Consider the following 21,887-nt stretch of genomic DNA (forward strand, 5'->3'; position numbering starts at 1 on the left):
AACACATTAGATTGAAGCTGCTTACAAATCAATGCAAAGTTGACATTTAGCTCTTGTTTGTACCATGGAATTATTTCTGAACTAGCTATAATTTTTGGACTACTTACAGAAGTTGAAATATTATAGGAATCCAACCTAAATAAAATCAGTTGCTGGCTAGGGTCATCTCACTATGTCAAAACGTGATGTGTTTCTGGTAGCTTAGTACTTCCTCACTGATTCCCCTGTAGAAAGTGTTCATCCCAGGATTAATATCATGACAGATATTTTCTACTTCAGTTAATGATCAACAAGATTTTGTAGGTATTTTATTCTTGTACATTCATGGAGCATCTGCAACATAAAAGCATTGCACTTTATAGCTATAAATAGATGACCACAAGGCTTCCTTTGAAGATATACTTGTTCCTAAAGAAAGGGCAAGGCTTCTGTATAGTTTTGCTAGCCCAGCTGTCTTTTCTTGTCACTTGTAATGTTCCTCTCACTCAACTCATGCCGTTTATTAAATGCTATAAACTTCAGTCATTGCTAAGAATAAACCTTTCGACAGTAACATTGTCAACCTTAAAAACTCCAGAAGCTAGTCTGGGAAGATGACCATGTGGAATGACTTCATAGAAGAGCCTATATAAGCTAAAGGAAGTAGATTACTGCCGAATTTGGATATTAATCCAAGGAACTACAAGCTCAGTATTTTTACAAGTACAACAACCATGTCCCAGGTATGATTGGTGTTTTTTCTACTGCTTAATTTACAAGAATTATCATAACTATTGCTAAGAGAAACTGCAACTCTGATGGATCTAGTCATTGGTAAGAAATGAAAAAGCTCATTATTTATTTTCTACCTCACTGATTTTTTGCTTGCAGTCTTACTGGCATCTTTGGTGCAGTAATAAATGTGTCTTTGTGAAAAATTAGCTTAAAATGATTTTAAAATAGAGCAGTAACGAAAGTATGGCTTAGCTTTCTCCTTTTCTCTTTCTCATAGAATACATTTAAAACTATAGACCAGTGTTTTAAACACTTCAGTCCTATTACTCAATAAAATGCTTTCATGTGCAATTGTGTGCAGAATTCTGCTTTGTTTACAATATGCAACAAATGTTGCTAAAATTTGTTTCCTCCTTTTGCTTGAGGGTCTTGTTTGCTGAATGCAAGATCAAAATGCTTAAGGTTGGTTCAAGAGCAGAAGATTCTATTAATTTCTAACAGGATTAAGTTTATTTTGGCAGCAAACCACTTGCAATATTGAGATTAATTATTTGATTAGATATCTGCAAATCTGAAGTTTTTTCCATTGTGTTAGAAAAGGATGAAAATGTAGAGATATCCTCTATGTATTCAGGGAACATTTGTGTATAAAAGCAAGGAGCTTCTTGTGCAAACAGAAAGACAGAAGGAAATGTGGGAATAGGATTTTGTACAGAGGAGTGCATATCAACTATTTAGAAACTCCTGGGAGAGGCTATATAAAGAAGCGTAGCTCTAACTTTTTGGATTAATGCTTTCGAATTGTGGTGCTTGAGAAGACTCGAGAGTCCCCTGGACTGCAAGGAGATTGAATCAGTCAAATCACCCGATTGTTCCTTAGAAGGACAGATACTGAAGCTTGAGCTCAAATACGTTGGCCACCAAATGAGAAGAGAGGACTCATTGGAAAAGACCCTGGTGTTGGGCAAGATTGAAGGAAAAACGAGAAGAGGATGGTTAGATAGTGCTATCAATGTAACGAACATGAATTTGGGCAAACTCCGAGAGACAGTGGAGAAAGAGGGGACCTGGTGTGCTGCGGCCATGGGGTTGTGAAGAGTCAGACATGACTAACAACTGAACAACAAAATCCTAAATCAACGCTGAAAGGAGCATTGGAGAACTTATACTCCACTGTCAGTCTCAGATAAGTTGTAGAATAGTTTGCTCCTGGGTATGCAAGGAGAGGAGAGGATTTTGGCAAGCTCTTGCCACTCATTGCATGTTATTTCTATAACTCTGGGAATAGCCTCACGGCTGATCTTGGATATTGTTTCTCCCTTGGGATTTTTATTATGGGAAATGATTTGTTCTGCTATTTTGATGCATGCTTCAAAAAGCCAGAAAAACATATTGCTATCAGCTTGTAGCTGTCCTAAAATTCTTCCAAAATTTTGCATTGTTCAATAAGTACTGTGTACTATGCACAGGAGATGTATGTCAGTACCATTCTATACTTATGTTCAGTCATTGTTATACAAGAATTATGCTGGATAAACACGAAGTACTCAATATGGACATGCAAGTAAGTGGGAATGAAGAAGGACACCATATTAAATCAAAGCTGTAGGACTGAAATTTCTGTGGTTATCATTCCTTCAACTTTATTGCCACCATGAAAATTGAAGGACTTCTGCAGGGGCATAGTGGAACACATTTGTGTTTCTATTGAACTAAATGTTGGCCGGTGAGCAAAACTTATCATCCACAATTTCAGGACACCAGTCTTCCCAACCCGATGTCTTGAGGTCCCCATAACATCCAAATACTATGGCTAATGCATGAAGTTCTTAAGATTACAAGAGTTGAAGTCCAACGTTTTTAGAGGACATGAGATTGGGAAATTCTCAGTCCAGTTACCTATTGGCCAGTCCAGTTACCTATTAGTTGATGTAATTATTATATGAAACATATAGTGTAACATATAATGTCCATGGGGCAAAGGGTTTTTTTCTCTCTTCATTTTTTCACATATATGTAACCAAATTAAAGAGTGCAAAACAATGGAGTGAGAAACTCTCCCGTGCTCATGTCTGGTTCATTGTTCTGTGCTGTATTCCCAAGACAGCTCTGATTTCTTTCACTACCAGTTTCTCCCATTTTACCAGAAATTGTAACTTAACAGAATAACAGATTGGAAGGGGCTCTGGAGGTTTTCTAGTCCAACCTCCTGCTCCAGCAGGAAACCCTATACATTTCAGACAAATGGTTGTTCAATCTCTTCCTAAAAGCCTCCAGTGTTGGAGTTTTCACAACTTCTGGAGGCAAGTCATTCCACTGGTTAATTGTTCTCACTGTCAGGAAATTTCTCCTTAGTCCTACGTTGCTTCTCTCCTTGATTAGTTTTCATCCATTGCTTCTTGTCCTGCCTTCAGGTTCTTTGGCGAATAGGTTGATCCTCTCTTCTTTGTAGCAGCAAATATGATATTGGAACACTGCTGTTATGTCACCCTTGGTCCTTCTTTTCATTAGACACACCCCAATTCCTGTAACTGTTCTTCATATGTTTAGCTTCCAGTCCCCTAATAATCTTTGTTGCTCTTCTCTGCATAATTTCTAAAGTTTCAATTTCTTTTTTATATTGTGGCAGCCAAAACTAAATGCAATATTCCAAGTGTGGTCTTACCAAAACATAAAGTGGTACTAATATTTCATGTGATTGATCTTGATTCTCTCCCTTTGTTAATGCAGGCTAGAACAGTGTTGGCCTTTTTTTGGCAGCTGAGGCACACTGCTGGATCGTAGTTCAGTGATTGTCCACTAGGACTCCAAGACCCCTCTCCATTTTATAAGAAAGATAATCAATAACTTGCTTATCTTTTTTATATTGGATGTATGTCCCAAAACCTGTCTACATATACCAAGGAACATGCTAATTATCTCCATTTTTATTACTTCCTATAAAACATGCATGAGCCAAATGTTGATCCTGAAAGAAAGCACCATGTTAAAGTGAGATGGTAAAACCAGCAGTCTGCAAATTGAGGATAACTATCACGGCTTACGTTATTTAAAATGCAAGGAGGCAGATGGGTTATACTGTCTCACTTCAGTATTTTAGATTTCCTTGGCAAGTCTTTCAGCTGAAACAGATGGTCTTCATTCTGCTGAATATAAATCTGCTGCAATTTATCCGACTGATTTTGTTTTATATGGGAATGATGGTTGCTTAACTAAATTTAATCACCCATGATGTATATGACACATGGAGGCAGGTAGCAAATAAAATAAAATAAAATAAATCAATACCCATTACACTATTCCATTTTAGGATAAGCAGTGTGAAACAGAGAGCACAAGATATAAAAAATAGTATCTTACATATAAGAAAAAAAGCAGTCATAACTAAAATTATTCCAATATTCCAAGTTCATTTTTTATACCTCTAAAGAGTTTTTATCTATCAACCATACTTACTTCTACTGCAACAATACGCTGTTTAATAAAATGCCTTTTGGCCTTTAAATTTCTCACTTTCTTTTGCAGAAACTCATCATCAATTTCTCTCCAACCACAACCTATTTGGTCTTCTTGATCTATTCACTCCTTCCTATACTTGTTTTGCAAAGAAATTCTCATTCATTTTTTTCCATAAGATAAAACAACTTTAATGTACTTTTTTCACACTCTGTTCACTTTTCTATTTAGCCTACATTCACTATTCATTCTTGACTCTTATTTGTTCTTGTTATATCACACCTTTCTTAACTATCACATTTCAATATTTATGTTTCTCCTGAAACTCACAAATATACTATCACATTGAGTGAGCAACGGCATTTTAGTTTCCTACAGAAGCAGAGCACATATTTTGCACTATCATTCTAACAGCATTTGTACATCTTAAAATTTCTCTGTGCATTTTAGTAGACACATTTCAATTCACAAATTCATATACTTGCTCTAAATTTTCTTCATAGATGTATAACTTGCAAACATCCATTCCATTTTTCTGTACAATTGCCTTAGTCTTTGATAAATTAGATGTTCATATCCATATTCCACATTATATCTAAAATTTGCATCTAATATTTTCTCAAACATTCAGGTTCTCATTTCAGAATATGGCATTATATGCATACAAGAATACATAACGAACCTGCTTTCAAATAACTTCCGATGTCCTCACAAATACTTCTTGTATATTTATCCTTAAACACATTAAACACTCATGAGAATGTCAAAATATTCTTTCCTTATTCCTGGCTCAGTGTTGAACTATTCCCTAACCATTATATCTTGGCACTTGCTTTATCTCCATTGTATTTCTCTCTTACCACATTCAACTACATACTTACATAAAAGTATTTTAGCCAAAAAAAAATTTCATATAGTTTGTCTAAGTCAACAAATGTATCATAAATCTCTATTCTTTCCTTCATACAATTTTAAATTACCTTCTGAAGAGCAAAACTCTGCTTCCCACACTGCCTGGCATAAAGCTGCAATGCATTCTCCAAATTGTCCTATGATATATAATTTTGACAAATAAGACACTTTGATTGTCTGTTACAATTAATAGCACTTAGCACGTAGACTTATATACCCCTTTACAGTGCTTTACAGGCCCTCTCTAAACGGTTTACAGAGTCAGCCTATTGCTCCCAACAATTTGGATCCTCATTTTATCCACCTCAGAAGGATGGAAGGCTGAGTCAACCTTGAGCCTGGTGGGATTTGAATTGCCAATTTGCAGGCAGCCAGCAGTCAGCAGAAGTAGCCTGCAGTACTGCACTCTAACCACTGTGCCACCGTGGCTTCAATTACACTACTAGCTCTTCAGGATGTCTACATTTAGTTCAGAAGTCAAGCAATAAACTGTTCTCTGTGCCGATATCTAAAGATTCCTAAATACAGGTAGTCCTTGACTTAAGACCAGAATGGAGCCCAACATTTCCATAGCTAAGTAAGACAGGTGTTTTGTGAGGTTTGCCCCATTTTATGACCTTTTGCCATAGTTGTTAAGCCAATCGGTGCAGTTGTTAAGGGAACCACGTGGTTATTAAATGATTTCACTTATCAGAAACCATCTGGAAAGGCAACAAATGGTGATCACATGACTCTGGGACAGCACAACTGTCATAAATACTTGCCAGTTGCCATGTGTAAATTCTGATAACATGACCATGGGGAAGGTGCAATGGTCGTAAGAGTGAAAACCATTAAGCATGAAAATAAGTCACATTTTTCAGTGCCACTGTCATTTTTGTCACTAAATGAATGGCTGTAAGCTATGCTGGCTGAGGAATTCTGGGAGCTGAAGTCCACAAGTCTTAAAGTTGCCAAGTTTGGAGACCTCTGACATAAAGAAACCATAGATTATAACCATAGATGCAAACTAAATCCTACCATCTACTGGCTGGTTAATTTTGTAGTTGTTGCAAAACAAAATACATTCTAACATGTATTCCAACACCCATACAAGAAGACTTCAACTTGCAACCATTCATTTAGTGACCAAAGTTACAATGGCACTGAAAAATGTGACCACTTTCTTACCTGAATCCAAAGCCTTTGAAAGTTTACAATCAATTGCCATTATAAGTTAATATGAGCAAGGCCTGTCCCCTATGATTTACGAAATGCCATTTTGTCACCACCTAGTAAGCAGGGTGTGCTTGTTCGATATAACTCTGATAGTGCCAGAGAATTCACATCCACACATTCTTTTTCTAGGGCCACTTTTCATTTATTTTACTGGAAAATTAATCTTTGATTACTTTTTCATACAAAAGCCATATATTTTATTTCTGCAGTAATTGTGCTTAAAAACCTTGCTTATTTTTCTTCTTTCCTTTTCAAAATCCAGACTTTTTTCCCGCACTCCAGGCCTTGCCACATATTCAGATCCTCACACCCGTCATTTCCTTTACTAACTCCCTTGATATTTCATCATAATTAAATCAGTGAGGCTTTTCTGATTTAGAGTCATTCCTTTGCTATATGTGCCTAAATATACTTAAGCTTCAACCAAAATAAGAGGTTTTTTTCCCCCTCTAAGCAGATACTATCCAGTTATCCTTCTTGACTTTTGATTCTCCAATACCCTCAGTTACTTTTTTGTAATCTTTCATTTCCACCTAGTTACTTTGGATGGCTTACTCACAGGCATTCAAATATAATAAAAAGTAATAAAATCCCAATAAATCAATACATGAAACAACATAAAAACACTTACAAAAGAAAGTCTGAAGTTAAGTCCCAGCCAAGTGGTAACTTACTATCACTAACATCTTCAAACACTGCATGAACAGAATATGTAACTTTTACTGCCTTGGCAGAAAACTAAAAGAAGACACATCTTCAGGGTGTTGGAAGAAATATCCATCTGATTCAGTTCCAAGTGGGGAGGCAGACACTGGAAATATGGGGCTGATTGGAAAGATGGTTTATTGATGAACAGGACCAAATGGGTTTGCGGAGCACCTGGGCAGCTGACCACATGGAGTAGAGAGTGAGAGGTATTTATACCCTCTCTTGGGCTTTGAACTTGAGCTTCCTGTTCCTGTGCAAGAATATGTATTCTATTGGTTGCTTCAGACTCCCGTGGGGCTATGCAGGGGACATAGCTGACGTTGTCTGAGATAAATTTGGATGAACCTTGCTGGATGATACAACGTCCTTAGGAAATATTGAAATGCAGTGAGCCTGTTGCTAGATGGGTAGAGGGCTAATCCTATTATCTCCTATGGGGTCACGTCTTAATCCCATCACCCATCATTTGTCTTGTAGATAACCTGGCCCAGTCTTTCTTAATGTGCACCAAAATATCTGTTGGGGGCAGGGAGCTGGGATTTTGGGTTTCTGTTTCCTTTAAGATTTTTATTTCTCTTTTAGGGGAAATATTTTATCCTGTCTTTTAAAATATTTCCTAAAATATTTCATTCTTCTAGGAGAGGGGTGGGTACTAACTTTCTACAAGGGTAAAAGGTTCAAGAGCCCTGACTACTCATGGAAAATGTCTGTCCAAGTTTATTTTTCCCACCCCTCATGAAAGGTTGGGGGCCTGACTATCTTCTCCCTGAATAACTGCAGAGGACTGTACAGGTTTTGGCTAAGATATCCTGGTCAATAGTTTAATGCTAGCTTTCCTGTTTCCTGTTCAATGTGTTGAGTTCTGCATACTCAGAATCATAGAATTGGAATTAAATGTGTTTCTCGGAAGCCTCAGCTTGGGCCAGAAATTCAGAGTATATTCACAGCAAATAGATTTCCATTCTATTTCCATTCCATTTTGGAGGCTCAATTGTACAATGAATGGTTAAGAGAACTAGATATGTCTAGCCTGTTAAAGAGAATGATTGGGGGTGACATGACGTGTCTTCCAGTGCTTCAGGGTGTTGATTTATTCTCCAAAACAACAGCGGGGGGCAGGACACGAAGCAATGTGTGGAAGCTCTTTAAAGAGAGATCCAATCTGAAATGGAGAAATTTCCTGACATTGAGTACCATTAATCAGTGGAAAATCTTGTTTTCTGAAGCTGTGGATGCTTCATCATGGACCCTCTAGAACAGGGGTCACCAACCTCTTGGACCTCATAATTTTAGATCCCAGGGACCACTAACTGGTTCTGTGGGTGGGCCTAATTTGTGGGTGTGGCTTGGTGGTCATGTGACTGGCTGGGCATGGCTTGTATGTAAATATTATAAATATTTATATAAATATTGAATTTTTTATAAAAAAGAGCAACTTTTACCCAAAATCAGGCAAAGTAGGCAGATTGAGTTGCTCACAGAATCACAGATTCATTCAGAAATCTATCTATCTGCCATTGGCTAGCTCAGTCTGTCACGAAAATTTGCTTACAAGCAAACTCACAAAATTATCTCACAACATACCATGTATGTAAATATTGATTTTTTTAAATAAAAAAGGAACTTTTACTCCAAATCAGGCAAAGCAGACAGATTGAGTTGCTCACAGAATTATGGAGTGATCTATCTGCCATCGGCTAGCTCAGTCTCTCAAATTTGCTTGTTGTGAGTCTCCACTGAATTTGCTTGCAAGCAAACCTTCAGTCCTAAGGGAGGTTTGGCTGTGCTTAGCTAGAAAGCAAGAAATCCAACCATTTCCTACTTCCTAGCTAATCTAAATCTCCCAGCGCAGCAGAACAGATGATGGTCGGAAAAAGGAAAAATAGCAACTTAGCAGACAAGTTTGCCGGGTAAGGAGTGGGTGGGCGGGGAGGGTTTCCATGGGCCATGTGGGCTGAGCAGCTTTGTGTTTCTGCGCAGCCTGGATTCATTACTTTGGGGGGGGGGTGCTCTGGGGGTGAGATTTCTCTGCGGCCCACCAAAATTTTCTCATGGCCAACCAGTGGGCCACAGTCCACCGGTTGGCAACCGCTGCTCTAGAAGAGACTGGACAACCATTTGACAGGGATAGAATAAGGATCCTGTTTTGAGGAAGCGGTTGTACCACAAGAAGACCTCCAAGCTCCCTTCCAGCCCTATGTGTCTATGATTCTCACCACCCTAGTAAAACAGACTGATGTCATAGTTATATCTTTCTGACTCCAACCTTATCTCATTTTGTGCTACAAAATGGACTGTCTCTTGTCTTTTCAGCCAGCTCCAGTGAAAAAGAAACGCCCTCCAGTAAAAGAAGAAGATCTCAAAGGAGCTAGAGGAAAATTGTCTGGTAATCAAGAAATCAAATCCAAAACCTATCAAGTCATGAGAGAGTGTGGTGAGTGAGCGTGTGACACTTCTACATGATTTTCATGCTGGATTTATTGCTACAATACCAGCTGCTTCTGGTTTTTGTCTTCTTGTGACACAAGAAAATAAAAGCTTGCTTCGGGGTCCAAGTTCTGCTTTTAAATGCTATTTGTGTTACATCGTCTCTGAATTAAGTTCACTGAAATAGCATAAGTACTAATAATGAAAATTTTAAAAGGAAGTCTTGCCTTGAAATAATGTATAATGCAGAACCTTCAACCTGATGACTGATAATATTAAACAAATCGCTTGGCCTACAGGGCATGGGATATAGAGTGGAAAATAAAATAAGGAATAGACTGCTTCCCAAATTAAGCCTGAGGACAAAACCTTCTAGGTACTTATATCTGTCTTTAGTTCCAACAACCACTACAACTCTCCTGGGGTTGGAAAGGACACCCCCAATTAACTGTCTGTTCACTTCTGACAAGCTGTGAATTGCCAACAACCACATAACATCCTTACCAAAAAGAGTAAGGAAACCACCATACAGGTCCTCCCCATATATATCATTGTCTGTAACAACAGCTGTTTATCTCTGCAATATTCCTTCCAATTCCAAGTTTGCTTTTTGAACTGAAATATATGAACCATGTGATCACATATTTTTATATTTCTCCACACAAAGACAGAGAAGAAGGTCTTCTATTCATATCCTGGTAACTGCTGCCTGAAGATGGCCCATTAAATATTTGAAAGAATATAGTTTCATGGCATCAACTTAGTCTAATTCCCAGCATACTGCAGAGAAAGCATACAGCTGGTTTTAAAATGGTTCTAATGATTAAAATGGTGTTTCCTCTCTTTTCCCAACACAAGTCTTCTGAATTCTGCTCACTGTCATTCATGCGCTCCTGACTTTTTGTTTGGACTACTACAATATGGTTTACAGGGGATTGTCCTTGAAGAGTGTTTGGAAGCCTCAGCTGGTACAGAATGCAGTTACACTGCACTGTAAACAATGTTGGCTATTCAACATATGTAATACCACTGCTTTGGGGGCTGTATGGGTTGCAACTGTGTTTCTGGGTACAATTCGAGGTGCTGGTTGACTGTCACCTTTTAAAGTCCTTCGTGGGTGGGACCAAGTTAGGCATAATACTATCTTTTTACAGTTGTTTCCACCCATCTAATCCAGTCTGGTAGAATAGGCATGTTTTCTCAAAGAGACATTCATTCTGTGCCATAGTGCCTGCCCTCTGGAGCATCCTCCTCCTTAGATTAGGAGTGCCCTAATCCTGTTGGCTGTTTGGAAGGCCTTGAAGACCTGGCTCTATGCCTAGGGTCCCAAGTGTGTGAAGAGCCCTGTTTCATAGCTACATTGACTCCAATAAATTATAATATCTCTTCATTGCTATTTTCATTGCATTTCTTTTTATATTGTATTTAACTATTCAGATCATTTTTAAGATTGATTGCCACCCAAAGTCACTGGTTTGAGACGGGTAGGTATACAACATGAATGAATGAATGAATGAATGAATTCTTACTGTAAGAACACTCGACAGTGTCCTGTTGATGATGCAGTGCATCATATGGTCAGAGGCTCAAATGCTCAGATCCCACTGCCATTTTAGACTCTATGGGCAGGGAGATTGGGCAATGTTTGCCAGGATCATTCTGATTTTGGCAACCAGAGAATCTGCTTTCAAACTCTCCCTACAGACACTAAAGATTCAAGTCTGTCCTGTCAGACTTGACACAGGGGTGGGATTCTACCGCTTCAGACCTGTTCTATAGAATCGGTTATTATGATTCTGCACAGTTTGGAGAAGCGGCAAATCGTGCTCCTGGCTGGCCCTGCCCCTCTCCGCCCACCCCTCCCCTCCCCTCCCCGCCCAGTCAGTCCTTATCACACATGCCTGACATTACTGACTGTATTCTCTCCGCCCAGTCACTCTTTAAGGTATTTCTTTTTTTCCCCTCCCAATGATCAGCTGTTCTAATGATCAGCTGTGCTGTGGTCCCTCTTGCTGTCTTACTGCTTCTCTGAGGCCCAGGAGGCAAAAAGGGGTGTGGGGTGCAGGGGGGTGGAGTTGTGCTCCATTTTTTGCCTTCCTGAGGCCCAGGAAAGCTTCCTGGGAGCAAAAAGCCCCCCCCCTCATGCTTCCCTGAGACCCAGGAGGCCCAGTCTGCTTATTGAGACTGCATAGAGAACCAATGCAAAGCGTGCCAGCCTACTTTTCCACCAGCTCAAAAGCTGAAGGATAACACTTTAAAATATTACATGCTTTAAAAGAAAAGAGCAGGAAAGTAAGAAAAAATATAAATAGTCAAGAGATTTACCAGCATCATAAGATTAAGTAAATGAGGTACAAATCCTTAGAAGAAGGTTTAATTAGGCTTTCCTGTATTTACACTTTGCCATTTTAAGGGTTTGGATCATTACTAAAATGAAATTAATATTTGAGTAACAGCTATATGTTGTACAGTACAAAATATAAGTTAAAATGGTCTGTTACACAGTTACAGCCTTGTCTTTTATTTTTCTTCTTCTTAGCACTTTCCTGCAATTGCAGGACCTACTTTAAAAAAAAAAATTCACCCTTTTGTTGCAACAGGAATTGAATGACTGGCTTGACACCTGAGACTGACAATGTGGGCTGAGAGAAAGTGATTGGCCCAAAGTCAGTCAGCCAGGTTTCATGGCTCAGGTGGCATTAGAACTCAAAGTCTCCTGGTTTTTAGCCTGGTGGTTTAACGACATGGCCACACTAGTTCTATCCTATTACAGCTTTACCTAGCCAATAAGAAAACTGTCCTTGTTTAACGAATCATCTCTGGCTAAATGTAAAACATTTATGTTAAAATTGGGATATAGGAGAAACAGCCCAAACACAAGGCCATTTGCAGAAAAGGCCGCCTGTTCCTTTCAGCTGCTTCTTGTAAGGTCCATGGAAAATAACAGAGGTAGCCAAAACACTTCTATCCAACTTAGTCTCCTTACAATCAGTGATACCCTGTAACCTAATCTTTTAATCACAGAATTATTTTCTGAGAGAAACAGCTTCCTAAGATAGACAATGGTCGTGTTTCAGGTGAAAATATTGTGCCAGTTTTTTTAGGCATTTATGAAATTTACAGATATAATCAGGAAAAAACAAGGAAAACTATTTAAAAAGCAAGTGGTGTATACAAGGAAAAAATTAACTAATATTGATATAAATCTACATATTAAAATATTTATTATGAATTTGAAAGCTGAAACATATACAAAGTCTCCTTTAAAGCAATAATTAAATATTCAGTCTTACAGCACAAATTCTAAACAAGCTCATTAGACCCCTGGATTAGTGTATAGATTATGAAAAAGATGGGAAAAATGCTAACAATTAGTGTACTGATTATTTAAAAATGGAAAGTTGGGGGAAAGTATATAATGTGAAAACTGCAAGTTCAGTTTTATTGGGTTCTGATCAGTCAGAGATTGATCTACTATGCACTGTGGAATATTTTTGAAGAAAGTGGTAAATCTCCTGAGTAAAAATAATCTCCCAAAGTTCCCCTCATCCAGAGGCATGGATTCTTAAAATAATTTAGGAATAATTTATGCCCAGTCATGAAAAGGGGACACATAAATACATTCCTCTGAAGTGACACTGCTCTCACCAGACTGAGCTGCCATTGATTATTATTATTATTATACTACACAAAAAAGAACAGTGTACACAGCAAACAAGATAACTGTGCTGGGTTTCATATCACAAATCACTAGTCAAACACTTCCCAAGTGTTTAGGGCTGCGTGATGTATTGGTGGATTATCAGAGCAGATCCCAGTAAGGTGGCCTTCTGCAGCTGACCAATGGTGATCTTGTCATCACCAATTGTTTTTAAGTGCTTGCCTAGGTCTTTAGGGACAGTACCCGGTGTGCCGAGTACCACTGGAACCACCTGCACTGGTTTATGCCAGTTCGATTCTCAAGTCTGGTGATTTTTTCAAGTTGTTTCTCATTGATTCTGCTGTCACCAGGTATGGCAATGTCGACGATCTACACCTTTTTCTTCTCCACAGTCATGATATCTGGGGTGTTGTGTTCCAAAACTTTATCAGTCTGTATTTGGAAGTCCCACAGTAGTTTTGCATGCTCATTTTTGACCACTTTTTCAGGCTTTATGATCCCACCAGTTCTTTGCTACAGGCAGATGGTAGTTGTGACACAAATTCCAGTGGACCGTCTGAGCGACTGTGTTGTGACATTGTAGTCAGTCTGAGCAATTGTCTTACAACAGCTCAGTATGTGATCAATAGTTTCATCCGCTTCTTTGCAGAGTCTGCAAAGAAGCGGATGAAATAATAATAATTATTATTATTATAATTATTATTATTATTATTAAACATGAAGCTTTTAATTGCAAAACTTCTCTGCTTCATATACCTCAGAATCTTTATAAACAGAGCTCCAGTGATGAAACCCAAGGAATACTCAGGAATTTTCCACTGAATTCAACTTTGAATAAATACAAAGTTTAACAACTATCATAAATTAATTCATAAATCATGTTAATTAAACCAAATTTGCCCTGTTTGCTCCATTGGTGATTAGAGTGCAGCCCAGAATATCCTCCTCAAAGTGCCTCAGAAACAGGTTGCATATTCCTGCTTTGAAACATACATGATGTAGACTCAGGTATTATTGAGCTTATTATGTTATCCTTCAGTTTGTCATAACTGAGACTGTTTGTGAACCATTCATGCTGAAGCATTAATTGGCTATGCTTCTTTTTCCAGAACAAGCAGGATCTGCTGCGCCGTCTGTCTTCGGCCGAGAACGCACTGGAGGAGAAACTGTCTTTGACAAAGCAAAATCAGAGCCTCCAAAAAGTGTCTTTGGCTGACAACCATGAATATTCCCAGCATCCTTCACAGCTTGTCTTGTTTTCCTGTACATCAGTCTTATTATTGGGCTTCTAATGTAATTCTTCTGGCATGAATCAGCAAACAAATTTGAATCGAAAGATGTCTTTTTTTTACATATATACGGTGCGGCTTTTTCCCTTAGCTATCCAATAGTTAATTAAAAGTTATGGAGTGCAGGATGATATTGTAATGACCAATTTTGTTAACAAAAAATCCCCCAGGATTCTTCCTTTTCAAAGTTAATGTCCCAGTTCTTATTGTAATTATTGTGTAAAAGAAAATAAATCTGGATTGTTTTGACTCTTATTTTTCACTTGCAATATAATCAGGGAATATAAATATAAGTCACTTATATAATTATTCCCGCACACAATTTGGTAGGAAGTCTTTTGATTTCTATGGAAATGGTAATGTTTTTCTCTGGGAGAGCAACAAAGCTAAGTCTGGTTAAAATCTTGCCTGGGACAAAACAAAAGTCCAAGAGCTTTTTTTAAAACTTTAACAATTTGTCAATTGTTATGGTATTCAAGTGGTGCTTCAGATGTTTTGCATTGCACCCAAGGAATCTACCACTATAGGTACTATCTTTCCTTTCTTTTTCCAAAGTCATTCTATTTCTATAAGCAGTTCATTATATTTTGTGTCCTTCCCCCACAACCTGTTTCCATAACCACGGAATCTCCAGACCTTGGAACTCTCTGCCAACTCTCTCTTGTATATACAAACAGGAGCAGTGGGATTCAGCCAGTTTGCACCACTTCGGGAGAACCGTTTGTTAACTTTCTGAGCAGTTTGGTGAACTGGTTGTTGGAAGAAATCATTGGGGCAGAGAACCGGATGTTAAATTATTAGAATCCCACCACTGAACAGGAGCATACCCCACTGATGATGTTACCTAGTAGGGTAACGAAATGTCTACAAGCAAACAACCAAGCTCAGAGAGCACTAAGGACTCCACAGTCCAACTCTACAATACAGATATTCTCTTCTATTGACAAAAAATATTTCCTGCCCAATCTTGTGCCAGAAGGACATTGCTGGAGTCTATATGTAAACATTAGAGTTGCTCATTTCCAGAGTTGCTCATTTCCAGTTGCTCCATAGCCTAGATGTTTATTAATCCAGCCTCTCTTGTATATTAGTGATAGAATTGGAAATGATTTTTTTTTATTTTAACAACAAAACAACATAGACATACCACATAAAACATAAAAATATCATCCTTCTTCATAAATTTACAAACAGTGCATCGATTGGTTTACCACTTTTTTTGTGCATCCATTTCGTAGTCACTAATATAATTATATTACATAATAGCTCATATTATCAATCAATAATTGTATAACCTAATATCATCACTAAAAAAATCATTTATCTATAATTTTGTTAATTCATATTTTAACGAGATAACTATAGTTTACTTAGTTTATTTTGCAATAAATCATAAGATCATACCAAATCTATCTTGATAATGTTTTATAAAGATAAAAATCAAGAAAAAAAGGGAAAAATTTTTTATGCTAAATCTGAATATTCTATTATTATGTTTTATTATCTAACCATTGATAAAAAAGATCCCAAACTTCATAAAATTGTTTATCTTCTTGTTCTCTGATTTCAAATGTCAATTTACTCATTTCAGCACAATCCAATATTTTCTTAATAATTTCTTCCTCTGATGGAGTTTTCTCACTCTTCCAGTTTTTAGCAAATACAATCCTAGCCGCTGTTAATATATTTACAATCAAATACTTCAAATTTTTATTATATATATCAGGTAAGATTCCCAATAAAAAAAATCTCTGGTTTCAAGTCTATATGTGTCTTTGTCATTTTTTCCAACCATATGCAAATCTTAGTCCAATATTTTCTAGCGTCCTCACAAGTCCACCACATATGGTAGTATGAGCCAGGTATCTGATGACATTTCCAGCACTTTTCAGATTTGTTCTTAAACATTCTTGCAATTCTTGTCGGAGGAAAATGCCACCTGTAAAACATCTTATACAAGTTTTCTTTATAAGCTGTTGACATTGTCATTTTATAATTTTGAGACCACAATTTTTCCCATTTCTCCAAATCAATCCCATATCCAAAATTCTTCCCCCAAACAATCATCGTTGCTTTAACTTGTTCCTCCTCTAATAAAATTTCCAACAAATAACTGTATAATTTTTTAATCACTTTTTCATCAGTACCTGTCAAGATCCTGTCTAAATCAGTCAATTTATCATAAAATCCCTCCGCTTTAGAATCTATAAGATACCTTGAATGTATTTGCGCATATGAAAACCAATTCATCTTTATGCCTTGTTCTTCTAGTTTTTGCATTGCTTTAAATTTACTCTTTTCATCCAATATTTCCCCATATCTAACTGTTTGTTCCTTCTCATATATTATAGGATAAGAAAAAGCTTCAATAGTTGATAACCAAACTGGGATTTTCAAATAACATTTTCTCTTAATTTTCTCCCAATTCAACCATAAAGACTCCCTTATACAATGCCTTCTAAAATAGCCCTGTGATTTAGCTCCCTTATACCACAGAAAAGCATGCCATCCCAGTAATAAATCATGCCCTTCTAATGTCAACAATCTAGTCTTTCTTAATGTTATCCATTCTTTAACCAACATTAAATTTGCAGCTTGGTAGTACAACTCCCAATTCGGAAGGCCAAATCCTCCTCTAATTCTAGCATCTTGTAGAAGTTTTAATTTTATTCTGGCTTTCTTACCTTGCCATATAAACTTCAACACAATTTTATTTAATTCTTCAAAGTAATCTTTACCAAGCCTGATTGGTATGGTTTGGAACAAATATAAAATTCTGGGTAAAATATTCATCTTGATTGTTGAAATTCTACCTATCAATGACAATTGTAGATTTTCCCATTTCTTCAAATCAGATGCCATCTGTTGTTTAAGTTTAATATAGTTATTCTCTTTCAATGTCATCTTGACGTCAAATGTATCCCCAAATATTTAACCTTATCCGTAACTTGAATTTTCAACAAATCTGCCAGTTCATCTTTTTGTTTTAATAACATATTCTTTGTCAAGCTCTTTGTTTTATCTTTGTTTATTTTCAAGCCGGCCATCTCACCATACATTTCTATTTTTTCCAGTAGCTTTAAAGCTGTTCCTAGGGGATCTTCCAAAATAAAAACCAAATCATCCGCAAAGGCTTGCAATTTAAATTCCTCCTTCTTAATTTTCATTCCTTTTATATTTGAATCCTCTCTAATATTTCTATTCAGCACTTCCAAAGTCAATACAAATAACAAAGGGCAACCTTGTCTTGTGCCTTTTCTTATATTAATAGGATCTGTAAAAAAATTTTTTTAAAAAAATAAAAAAAAAGTAAAAAAAAAAGAATGGAAATGATTTTTGCCGCTGATAACCCAACCAGAATTTGGTGATTATCTGGTATTTTATTCCTCCTCTTCCTCCCCTTATCATTGCCTTGGATTGACTCACTTCCCCCAAAATGAGGAAGGCTCTCCTGCTGTTCATTTATTCGTTCCCTATTTTAATTTATATTGGAGAGTTCCAGTCACTAAGACTCCTTGTTAGAGAATTCATTCTTCTGAGCATAGGCAGTATTTTAAAAGAATACCAAGAAATTAAGTAGAGCAGCAGCTGTAGCAAGTCTCATTTAAAAAGAACAAAATTATCATAATATAATTGTTTTGGATGAAGAGTGTAGGCTTAGCTTGCCCAGTTAGGAATTAATATGTGGGGCATATAAAAGGATGGAGAGAAGGGAAAGAAGGAGGGTGGGGAGAGAGAATACATCCGTCAACATTTTTTTTTAGGCCCAACATGGTAATGTTTATTAATTTAGATTTAAATGCTGGATGAAATCCCAGTTCTGAGAAAAGCAGACATGATTATTCAATCACTTAGAAGGCCTGGCTGCAGTTGAAGAACTTAGATTGGACAACCACTTGTTTGAAATGGTATAAGATTTCCTGCTTGACAGAGGATAGGTCCCTTCCAGCTCTATTATTCTGATATTTATCAGAGTACAGATCATTTCTTGCCAGCATGGTAGCAAATTAACAGCAGTCATGATTTAAAATGAAAAAAAAAAGTAATGGTAGATAATAGCAGAATTAACCATTGGAATCATTGATTGGTTTTTACCAATGAGAAAACATTTCCTCATATTCAACAATAAGGATAAAAGAATCAAACACTCATAAACAGAGTTTATAGAAAATATGGACTTATTTTATTGATCTGAATTTTGCAGTGGTTACTTCAAAATCCTAGGATTTAGCCCAATCCAAGGATTTAACTCAGACAATGTGTAAGTTATAGTAACATCACCTATCCTAAGATTGAACCCAATGTGTGAGTTATAGTAACATCACCATTATAATTCATATCTACCCAATGCAAATAGTTGACAATCAAAACACCATGACTTCTAATAAAAACCAGCCATATTTGATAAATTTTGTATGGAAAAGTGCTACAGTTCTTGATATTGCTCACAGGTTACTTACCTTTCTGAAATATTTAAGAAAACGTATTTTAAGATAACACTTTGTTATTTTTTGGTCCCACTTGCAGACAAATGGAATTTCTTAAAGATTATTACCTGACCAATTTGAGTGCAGAAAGCAGCATTAAATTCATGTCCTTCCTTTTGATAATGTTCTTATTTGTACACTGAGTTTTCAAAGATTGGTGTCTTTAAGAGAGCAGCTGCAGAGCTGTCAGTTTCTTGCCCCTTTGTTGTATTTTTAAAGAGTTGTGGATTCTTTAAAACATAGGTGCTACAGTAATTAAACCTCTGCAGTGCATAAAATGAGGAGTTGGACTGAGAAGGCAGAGAAGTTGTGAAATTTTCCATCACTAAGAGGTTTGCTTACCTTCAAACTCTCCAAAGGCTCTTCACAGCAACAGATACTGTATGATTAAAAACACAGAGATGTGCTTGGAAATAAATCAGCTCAACTCTTGATCTCTGATGACATCTAAGAATCACAGCAGTCTGGAGCAAATTTCAATACGGTAAAGAATCACGGCATGAACTCTCTTTTAACATATTTTGATATATATGGTCTCATACACTTGAATTTTCATGTAAATATATGAAAACAAGCAATGCCTGTATTAAGACAAAATTACATTAGGAGTAAGAATTGATTTGCTTCTGAGTCTACTCAGTTGCTTTCTTTCTTTCTTTTCCTTCCTTCCTTTTCTCCCTCCCACCCTCTTGGTATCTACTAGCATATGAGATGGATTCAGATTATAGTTGCTAGGCACTGTATCTCAGTTTCCATCAACCTCACTTGTTCCATATGGACAATGGGTGAAGTCATTACTCCATGCAGTTTCCTCAGACATTTTCCTTGTGTCTCTCTGCCCATGACAGGAACTTCCCCAGAAATTTTTCTTAATTGTATGTCCTTTCCTTTGTCTCATGCCAGAGCCCACGGCAAAGAGATTTTTTTTACCACTTTCAGGTTTAAAACAGTTTTTTCCTTCTTTCTCAAATAAAGTTTTGGAGGAAATTTAGCAGGTTTTGTAGAATATAACCCAGAAGCCTTTGTTCAAATCTAGAAGGGGAATTTCAGGGTTTGCTTCCTGGTTCTGAATTATCCTGGAAATTTTAGTGCACTACTTTATATTAAAATATTTACTAAATTTAATCACTTGCTAATTTACTAGTAAGAGCCTCATGATGGCGCTGTCAGCTTATATAGTTACTCGATTTTAAAAAGGAGTAGGAAGATTGTTTCTAAACTGTGCTTTTTTCTTTTTATTCTTTTTATTTACATTATTTTATTTTAATTCTTTGTATGTTATCTTTTTAGGGTGGGGTATGCAGCAAATTCAGACACTGTTTCCAGGACTAGAACATACTGAGTTCACTCTTCATGCAAAGACTTTGTGTGTTTGATTAGATTCAATGATTATACAGTGATTTGTTTTAGGGCACTAAACCACTGAAAACATAATTTACGCTCCTCTTATAATCTCCCAAACCATGAGCACCAGAATAAAGGAGTGTTACACACTTTGTTGTGGGGAATGAAGACTCGAGTCAATCATCTTTTGAGGAAAGAATAGATTTTTTTCCCCTTCATGATAAAGCACAAGATGAAGTCTCTTCATTTAATATACTACACTAGTCCAGTAACCTTTCAGTCTAGGACTTAGAAAGAATGTTTACCTCAAAATCACCTGCTATGCCTAAAAAAGGACTAGAACTAGTTTTCTTCTGCTACAAGTCCAATACTTTTAACTACTGCATTTAACTGTAGAGAGCCATCCATTCACACAATCAAACTTGAGTTCTGTAAGCTATACTGAGGTATATACTTTACTAGGCATGTAACCATCTACCAAGGAGATCAAGGAGCACTATTGCAATATTTACAGAATGTTTTTAATATGACACAAATATGAAAATGAAAACAGAAAACAATAAAACTTCTGAACAAAAAATAACTAAGATGACTTTCCAAACTGATTCTGACTGTAAACTCTTTTTCCTCCTGAGCTGAACCTGTTCTGTTTCTGCCTTCACCAACCTGTTTCCATAACCACGGAATCTCCAGACCTTGGAACTCTCTGCCAACTCTCTCTTGTATATACAAACAGGAGAAGTGGGATTCAGCCAGTTTGCACCACTTCGGGAGAACCATTTGTTAAGTTTCTGAGCAGTTTGGTGAACTGGTTGTTGGAAGAAATCATTGGGGCAGAGAACCGGATGTTAAATTATTAGAATCCCACCACTGAACAGGAGCATACCCCACTGATGATGTTACCTAGTAGGGTAACGAAATGTCTACAAGCAAACAACCAAGCTCAGAGAGCACTAAGGACCCCACAGTCCAACTCTACAATACAGATATTCTCTTCTATTGACAAAAAATATTTCCTGCCCAATCTTGTGCCAGAAGGACATTGCTGGAGTCTATATGTAAACATTAGAGTTGCTCATTTCCAGAGTTGCTCATTTCCAGTTGCTCCATAGCCTAGATATTTATTAATCCAGCCTCTCTTGTACATTAGTGATAGAATGGAAATGCTTTTTGCCTCTGATAACCCAACCAGAATTTGCTGATTATCTGGTATTTTATTTCTCCCCTTCCTCCCCTTATCATTGCCTTGGATTGACTCACTTCCCCCAAAATGAGGAAGGCTCTCCTGCTGTTCATTTATTCATTCCCTATTTTAATTTATATTGGAGAGTTCCACTCACTAAGACTGCTTGTTAGAGAATTCATTCTTCTGAGCATAGGCAGTATTTTAAAAGAATACCAAGAAATTAAGTAGAGCAGCAACTGTAGCAAGTCTCATTTAAAAAGAACAAAATTATCATAATATAATTGTTTTGGATGAAGAGTGTAGATTTAGCTTGCCCAGTTAGGAATTAATATGTGGGGCATATAAAAGGATGGAGAGAAGGGAAAGAAGGAGGGTGGGGAGAGAGAATACATCCGCCAACATTTTTTTGAGGTCCAACATGGTAATATTTATTAATTTGTATTTACATGCTGGATGAAATCCCAGCAGACACAATTATTCAAAAG

The 21,887-nt window shown here is 36.9% G+C and overlaps 1 protein-coding gene across 1 annotated transcript; it reads left to right on the plus strand.

Annotated features, from left to right (window-relative positions):
• Window positions 1-546: 546 nt before the first annotated feature.
• MUSTN1 (musculoskeletal, embryonic nuclear protein 1) lies at window positions 547-14,640 on the plus strand. Its single transcript, XM_026724755.2, has 3 exons — window positions 547-722; window positions 9,322-9,442; window positions 14,206-14,640. Exons 1-3 carry the CDS (start codon window positions 714-716, stop codon window positions 14,310-14,312), a joined length of 237 nt encoding a protein of 78 aa, XP_026580540.1. The 5' UTR covers window positions 547-713; the 3' UTR covers window positions 14,313-14,640.
• The last annotated feature ends 7,247 nt before the right edge of the window (window positions 14,641-21,887 follow it).

Source organism: Pseudonaja textilis, chromosome 2, assembly GCF_049901715.1.
Source record: "Pseudonaja textilis isolate UNSWEBS1 chromosome 2, rPseTex1.2, whole genome shotgun sequence".
NCBI classification, from domain to species: domain Eukaryota; kingdom Metazoa; phylum Chordata; class Lepidosauria; order Squamata; family Elapidae; genus Pseudonaja; species Pseudonaja textilis.

Coding starts and splice junctions, on each gene's coding strand:
- MUSTN1 (XM_026724755.2), top strand. Junction 9,443..14,205: donor TCAAGTCATGAGAGAGTGTG/GTGAGTGAGCGT, acceptor TTCTTTTTCCAG/AACAAGCAGGATCTGCTGCG.